The sequence below is a fragment of the Bison bison genome, unplaced genomic scaffold (genome assembly GCF_000754665.1).
Source record: "Bison bison bison isolate TAMUID 2011002044 unplaced genomic scaffold, Bison_UMD1.0 scf7180017864285, whole genome shotgun sequence".
Taxonomy (NCBI): Eukaryota; Metazoa; Chordata; class Mammalia; order Artiodactyla; family Bovidae; genus Bison; species Bison bison.
The window spans coordinates 988,077-996,425 of record NW_011494857.1 but is presented as its reverse complement, the minus strand read 5'-3'; the positions used below and the strand labels follow the sequence as shown (position 1 = coordinate 996,425).

Sequence of the window (8,349 nt, the reverse complement as noted above, 5' to 3'; positions counted from 1 at the left end):
GCGTCTGGGCGGCCTCAGTACCCCCAAGGGCATCTTCTCAGGGGGCTCTGTAGCCCTGTGCAGGAGAAAGGGGGAGAAGGGAGGAGGGCTCACCCTGATCTCTGCACCTGACTTTCACCACCATCAAGACTCAGCTTTCTGACCCTCCTCATCCTGCTTTCCAGTCAGTCCCCACCTTCACGCCTTCGGACGCCCTCCATCTCCTCGAGTTTTGACCCCTGATCTAACCTTTGAAATCTACCTTCAACACTGCTGAGCTTCCACCCCTGACTTTCCCCACCCTTCTGACCTCTGGCCTCTGGCCTCTGGCCTGACTTCTGACTCTTGTCTGGCTTTTGGCTCCAAGTCCCTCTTCTTTCCCCCTCACAATCTCTGGCTCTCTGTCTGACCTTGGACCATCTACCTGACCTCTGGCCCTCATATATAACCTCTGACCTCCTCATTTCGCGACCTCGGTTCCCCAGGTTTGACAATTCTGTTAACTACAGTTGGCACTTGCCATCTACCTCTACAGGGCTTCCCAGGTGGCACTAGTGGTAAGAGATGCGGGTTGGATTCCTGGGTCAGGAAGATCCCCTGGAGAAGGAAATGGCACTGAAAATGGCACCCACTCCAGTATTCTTGCCTGGAAAATTCCACGGACAGAGTAGCCTGGTGGCCTACAGTCCATGGGGTTGCAAAGAGTCGGACACTGAAGTGACTGAGCACACATCTGCTCAAGGATTAAATCAGGCGCTGCTGCAGCTGGCTGACCTTCAACACCCCTTGAAGGGAATTCAGGGTGGAGAGCAGGAATGAGGCACTCTGTGCTCTGGGGAAAACTGGCAGAACAGGTTTTCAGATAGATATTTTCAGGTGCTGATCTTATGAACCCAATTCTTGCATCTCCTCATATCTAGAAGAGCACCAGATTCCTTCATGGAACTCCACCCTGAAAGTTAACTTCTGACCCGCAACCAATTGCAGATTATCCAGCTGCATTTTCTCAGTTAATTCTTCCTTTCTGATATCTGATCCCTCACTGTATAGCCCTACCTGAATTCTAACCTTCTTGGTCCACTCATATCTCTGGCACTTTTCACCTGAGTTCTGATACTCTTCCCAGTTACATCCTAATTCTTAATTCTGATCTCAAATCAGAAACAGCAAAATGAATACTACTACTAGTAATAAATTCAGAAAGCTAACAGGAAAAATAAACTGGCTTGGAAAGGCATCCTGTCTTTAAAAAAAAATAAAAGCAGAAAGGAAACCCCAAAGTGGAGACAACCCAAATGTCCATCAACTGATGAACAGACAGATAAAAAAAGGTAGCGGATTCAAACAATGGAGTATTATCCAGCAATTAAAAAGGGATGAAGCACTGATACATGTTACACAGTGGATAAATCTTGAAAACATGATGCTACGTTAACGAAACCAGTCATAAAATACCACGTAGTATATGACTCCATTTACATGAAATATCCAGAACAGGCAAATCCATAGAGACAGAAAATAAATTAGTGGTTGCCTGAGGCTGGGGAAGGGAGGAGAGGGGAGTGAGACTGTTAATAGATACGAGATTTCTTGCTGCAGTGATGAAAATATTTTAAAATTAATTTTGTGATGATTTCACAACCCTGTGGATATACTGAAAGCGACTGAGAATTGTACACCATAAGTGGGTGGGCTGAATGTGTGGGAACTATATCTCACTAAAGCTGTTCCAAAACAAATAAGCAGAAAGCACAATAACAGGTAAAGAAAGTGAGGTGCAGAAAGAAGAACTAGTGATTTCCCTGGTGGTCCAGCGGTTAACGTCTGCCAATGCAGGGAATACAGGCTCCTAGAGGCTGCGCTCCACAATAAGAGCAGCCGCCAGAATGAGAAGCCTGCGCACGGCAACCAGAGAGCAGCCCCCATCATGGCAAATAAAGAAAGCCCTCGCACAGCAAAGAAGACCCAATGCAGCCAAAAATAAAGAGTTTGAAAAAATAAAAATTAAAAAAAGAAAGGAGAATTAGCTCCCCAGTAACAGGAAAATATAGACCTGGTAACAAAAATATGTGGTGGGTCAGAGTGCTCCCCAAAGTCTGGCGTCTTAAATCCAAGCAAGACACACACAGATTCCTGGATGCTTCACTGAGGGAGCACAGGAATCTGTCCTTTAAGAAAGTTCTCCAGGAAGGTGGCTCTCCACAGTGGCTAAGAGCACAGATTTAGGAACAAGAAGATCTGGGTTCAAATCCCACCTCCCACCACTGACCAGTCAATCACATGATCTGAGGTGGGTGACTTAATGCCTCAGTTATTTCATCTGTAAAATGGGGATAACAATAGACATGATAGCATACAGTTGTTGAGAGAAGTAAATGAGCTGATTTCAAAATGGTTTAGTACACTGGCTGCCCACTGTAAGTGTTCTATAGCATCATCTATTTTTTTATATTTATTTTTATGTACTTATTTGGCTGTGCCTGGTCTTAGTTGCAGGATGCAGGATCTTCGATTTTCACTGGGATCTTTAGTTGTGGCATGCAAAGTCCTACTTGTGGCCTGCGGGATCCAGTTCCCTGACCAGGGATGGAACCCAGGCCTCCTGCATTGGAAGCACGGAGTCCCAGATGCCGGACCACTTGGGAAGTCCCCATCATCTCTTGTTGTCATTATCATATGGTACAAATGTTGGGAACTCACCAGGCAAGGACACCATTATGGATCCTGACACTGGAACCTTCTATCAAATTTATTTCCGATTTTTTTTTTTTTTAGTTTCCTCTTCTACCTTGACAAATATTTTATATTCTTTGTGCATTATCTAAAAAAAAAGTATACATACTATATTTAAATTTGACTTCACAGTAGGCGGTGTGTTTTACAGACTTCTGGCAGCCTGACTATGTTTCTAACAGTTACCAGAAACATTTTTTTCTTCTAGAATATTGGGGCTGAGGTTCCTCCCTTCTCCTATTCAAGTGGTTAAAGTAGAGATGTGTGTGTGTGTGTATGTATATGTTAGTTGCTCGGAAATGTCTGACTTTGTGACCCCATGGACTGTAGCCCACCAAGCTCCTCTGTCCATGGGATTTCCCAGACAAGAATACTGGAGTCGGTTGCCATTTCCTCCTCCAGGGGATCTTCTTAACTGCGAATGAGTACACTGTATTACTGTGGACCAAATATTTTGGTCCCTCCCAGTGGGAGAATTAGGAGCTAAGGAATTAGCATATGACTAGTTTTTGCCAATGAAATGTGGGCAAAAGTGACGTGTCACTTCCAAGTGGAGGCTTTAAGATCCAGTACCTCCCTGGTTGCCATTGAGGCTTCCCGGGTGGCTTAGACGGTAAAGAATCTGCCTGCAATGCTGGAGACCCAGGTTTGATCTCTGGGTCAGGAAGATCCCCTGGAGAAGGGAATGGCTACCTACTTCAGTATTCTTGCCTGAAGAATTCCAGGGACAGAGGAGCCTGGAGGGAGTCAGACATGACTGAGACTGACATACCCGGTTCTTGTCTCTTTTCCTGCTACCATGAAACCGACAACATCTCAGCTAGAAGGTGCTTGCTTATCCCAAAGTGGAGACCATGTAGAGCAGAGCCACAGACAACCCCAAAACGGAGCATGAATGACAACAAAGTCCTCACTGTTGCCAGCCACTGAGAGTTTGGGATGCTTCATCACTGTAGCATCACCCAACCGAACCTGACTAATACCGTACAACCTTCTTTTTATAGAAAAGAAAGTTGAGGCTCTTGGGTGGAGCCACTTACAAAGTCAAAGTCAGGATTTGAACCCAGGTCTGCTCGACTCAGGACCAAGTCCTTCATGCCTCTGTTCTGCAGAATTACCGAAGATTGGTAAGTATTCTATTGCATTTGCTTAGGGCTCTGATTTTGAAAACACCTTCATGGGTACCACAGCACGGAGATTAAGAGCAAAATTCTTGGAGACAGAAAAATAAAAGTGGCAAAAGATCCCTAAATGAACCAAATCCACCCAGTTCTACTTGCTCTGTCGAGACAGAAATACATGTAACATGAAGCAAATTGATTGCCAGTGAGGAACTCCTTGGCAGCAGAACCAAACTGAGAACCAAGCCTTGAGCTTGGCATCTGGGAAACCTCCTCGGTGTTTTCAGTGGCTTCAAGAAACCCCCATCTCCTAAAGCCCCACGTCTCCCCTCTGGCCTTGTTCCCAGTGCCTGGTGCTCCTGGGGCTGCCCCGGGTGCCCCCACCCCTTCGAGGTGCTGCTGCTTCACTCACTCGACAGGCCCTTCCCCATTGATGTTGCCATCCACGTCAAGCATCGGGTCCTTCTGCGTGGGCTCCTCATCTGACTTCCTGGCGTGGAGGGACACCCAGAGTGAGGAATAGGGGAGAGGGAGGGTAGGAGAGGAGTTCTCCAGAGAGACCCAAACTCAGCACCCAGAGACATGGCAGGAAGGAGAGGAATTACCCCAAAGGGACCTGCCCCCAGAGCCCTGGTCAGAAAGCAGAGGAATCGTATAGAGTCCCCCGAAAGCTTCCCCTCCCACAACGTGCCCCCAGTCTGGGGGAGGGAAAGAATGAACATGGTTAGGCAAAGCACTAGACAGACCACGTAGAAAGGCGGCCAGAACTGAGCAGGAAGGAGAGGCCGATCGCCCCACCCCACCCCCAATCCCGCCTCCTGCCAATTTAACCCCAGGGACTGACCTGAAGGTGATGAGGTCGGTGTAGATGAGTGGGGGGCAAAAGAAGGCAAGAACCAGGGCCCAGATGGGCGTGGTGCTGTCCATCTCCCCCCACCACTTCTGTGTCAGCAGAGACTGCAGGGGTGGGGAGGATTAGGAGCCTGAATCTCCCCCGCAACCCCCTCCCGAAGACCCCAGGCAAGGATTGGACCCTGCTCCAGAGCCCAGGGCAAATGCTCCCTGCAGTGGTGGGGCTGGGGGCGGGGGGGACGGAAAGGGTCAAAGGCAGGACCATGTGTCGCAGATTTTAGTAGAGTTAAACAGCCAACATTTGTTAACACAATACACCAGATACTGGGCTAAGCACTTCGGACAGATCAGCTCACTTAAGCTTCACCACCCCGCCCCCCAGGAGGACAGGTACTATTATTTTCTCCTTTTCCATAGATGGGGTACAGGGAGGTTACGGAAGGGGCGAAAACTGGAACCCAGGAGTTTAACCATCATTCAGAGTAAAGGACTCTGGGAAAGTACTTGAAGTGCCAGCAAGTCATTCCGACAGTGAAGGTGGGACTCCCTGCTGCGTAGGCAAACCTCGTACTCTGGGTGGGACTCACTGAGCCCCTGTCAGATTTAGACTAAGGAAACCAAGAGAAGTTTCAAACTGTCAGGATTAAGGGCTTCCCTGGTGGGTAGTCCAGTGGTTAAGATTCCACGTTTCCACTTCAGGGGGCGTGGGTTCGATCTCTGGTCAGGGAATTTCCACATGCCACTGTGTGCCCCCCAAAAAAGAAAGTAGAAACTGACAACCAGAATGCAAAAATGCGGGGCTGAGTACAAATAATGAGGTACGAAATTTACTCCCAATTATCATAAATAAGTCTGTTTTTTTTTTTAATGTCAGGATTAGCAGAATGGGAGAGACAGAGGGGCACACAGAGCTTCCCAAAGGAAGGGTAGGATTCCCTAAACCAGAGTTTGTCTCCACCTGGAACACTAGGCAATTGTCCAGTGACACCGTTCTGATTGTTGAAACCTGGAAACGGGGACCTCTCAGGGAAGTGGGAAGGACTTCCTGTGTGAGAGGCGGGACTTCCTACTAAAGTCACCAGTATTCCTGTATCTGGAATAGAATTTTTTTTTTTTTTTTGGCCACATTGCACAGGCATGCAGGATCTTAGTTCCCTTATCGGGGCTCAAACTTGTGCCTCGTGCAGTGGAAGCACAGAATCCTAATCACTGGACTGCCAGGGAATTCCCTGGAATAGAACTTTTAAAAAAATATTTGTTTATTTGTTTGGCTGTATCTAGTCTTAGCTGTGGCACGTGGGATGTTTTAGTTGCGGCATGTAGGATCTGACTCCCTGACCAGGGATCAAACCCAGGCGCCCTGCATTAGGAACGCAGAGTCCTAGGCATTGAAGCACCAGGAATTCCTGGAATAGAACTTTCTAGAAGGGTGTGTTTGCTGTGGGAAGGTTGGCTTTCCTGTGGCACGGCGTGGGGCTTCTTTGGGGAAGAGCAAGCTTTCTGGGTGAGGGCTGAGATTTTCTGGAGGAGGGATGGTCTCCAGGAAGGGGGTCAAGACCATGGACTGCCCATGGTCAAGACCATGGCAGGGGCTCATCCTCCAGACTTCCCAGAGTCCAGCTGAGGACTGTGTGGGTGTCTCAGATGCTCACCTGTACCCCATCCTGGGCAAAGAAGGCACGGGCATCCGCCTGTGTGGCGAGCTGCAGGCAAGTGGCATCACCCCAGAGTGGGCAGCGCCGAAGGAGCAGGCGGGCGGACCGTTCCTCGCTGCTGCGGTAGCATTCTCCAAAGAGGTCTGGGGAGGAAGAGTTGTGGGAAGACAGTGGGAGGGAAGAGATGAGGGGATCGCAGGGGAAGGGGCAGGGTTACTAAAGAAGGAAGGGGGAGACTTACAACCCCCCTTCCTGGCTGCTGCCTGTAGTGCCCCCAGGCACCCATACCCCACGCACCAACACCCAGCCCCTCGAACTTGGCCGCCAGCTCCTTCCTCCGCGCCGCCTCCTCGGCCTCAGTCTCCAGGCGCCCCAACACTCGCAGCAACAAAGAGGCCCCAAGAGCTGAGGCCACAGAATTGGAACCCTGGAGAGACAGAGACATGGGGTCATGGGTAGGGACAGAGTTTGAAGTGAGATTCATGGAGGTGGTAGAGAAGATGGGAGGAAAGCTTGTGATCAAGGGAAGGGACAGAGGCCAGAGGTCATCAGAAATTAACCAAGGGAATCAGAAACCAAGGATGTCTGCAGATGGATCTGGAATAAACTGGACGTCAAGGGAACATGTCAGAAGTCAGATGGTTCAGAGACTGCCCGGGCTGGGCTGGAATTAAAAGGACATCAGAGCCGAGAAGCAGTCAGAAGTGTCACCTAAAATGGCAGAGGAAAAAGGAAGACAGCATCTCATGTCTTGGCCAGACCTATTGAAAGACAGCTACATGCTCAGTCCGACTCTTTGTGACCACGCGGACTGTAGCCCACCAGGCTCCTCTGTCCAGGAGATTCTCCAGGCAAGAACACTGGAGTAGGTTGCCATTCCCTTCTCCAGGGGATCTTCCCGACCCAGGGATCGAACCTGAGTCTCCTGCATTGCAGGCAGATTCTTTATCACTGAGCCACCTAGTAAGTTGAGAGAGATGGCAGAGGCTGCTGCTCCTGCTAAGTCGCTTCAGCCGTGTCTGACTCTGTGCGACCCCATAGACGGCAGCCCACCAGGCTCCCCCGTCCCTGGGATTCTCCAGGCAAGAACACTGGAGTGGGTTGCCATTGCCTTCTCCAGTGCAGGCATGCATGCTAAGTCGCCTCAGTTGGAGAGAACCTCAAAACTTGGTCCCTCCGCAACGGCAACAAATAAGCTGGCTAAAAAAGAAAAAACTGTCAGGATCAGCTTTTTCAGAATTCTGGAATCTAACATAAAATTTACAACAAACAGGAGAATGCTTAATGAAGAAAGATTTCAGTAAAAGAGCACTGTGACATTTTAACTAATCCACTTATCATTGCCAATTCCCCAGCACAGTGGTTGCCTTGAAAAAAATAGCCCATATTCTGCTGCAGGTTGTTGTTCTGCTGAGGGAACAACTCAGATCTTAACTCCTTTTTTTTTTAATGTCTATGGGATCTTCCCGGATCAGGGATGGAACCCATGACTCTTGCACTGGCAGGCTGATTCCTTACCACTGAGCCACCAGAGAAGGCCCAGATCTTACTCTTAAATAACTGTGGTTGTGTGCATCAACCTAGCTGGTGGCTCTCTGAAGGGGCGGCTCAAGGGCTGGCGGTTGTTTCACTGTTCTTGCAGCTTCCCTCAGAGCAGGAGTGGCTTCCCAAGTGGTGTTTAAAAACATTAAAGACAAACATATTAGCCTCGGCTCCTTGACGCAAATAGTAACAGTCAAGGCAAGCGAGAGATACTCTGAACAACCCAGGAGGGCAGAGGGAAGCAGCAGGGAAAGGAGATGCTTGGGGGAGTGAGGGCTTTAAAAAGCTCCTACGTGGGGCTTCCCTGGTGGCTCAGTGGACAAGAATCCACCTGCCAATGCAGGAGAAACAGGTTCGATCCCTGGTCTGGGAAGATCCCACATGCCGCAGAGCAACTAAGCCCATGTGTCACAACTATTGAGCATCTGCTCTAGAGCCGGAAGCCTGCACACCTAGAGCCTGCGTTC

At 49.2% G+C, this 8,349-nt stretch overlaps 1 protein-coding gene across 1 annotated transcript in view; it reads right to left on the bottom strand.

Moving 5' to 3' along the window:
* TRPM4 (transient receptor potential cation channel, subfamily M, member 4) overlaps window positions 1-8,349 on the bottom strand; it is a 43,028-nt gene that overhangs the window by 13,186 nt on the left and 21,493 nt on the right. The window contains exons 13-17 of the mRNA XM_010849705.1: window positions 6,638-6,767; window positions 6,338-6,483; window positions 4,678-4,790; window positions 4,246-4,323; window positions 3-55 (exon numbers count right to left, since the gene is read on the bottom strand). Of these exons, the coding sequence (XP_010848007.1) occupies window positions 3-55; window positions 4,246-4,323; window positions 4,678-4,790; window positions 6,338-6,483; window positions 6,638-6,767 (520 nt within the window). The remainder of the gene's footprint in view (window positions 1-2; window positions 56-4,245; window positions 4,324-4,677; window positions 4,791-6,337; window positions 6,484-6,637; window positions 6,768-8,349) is intronic.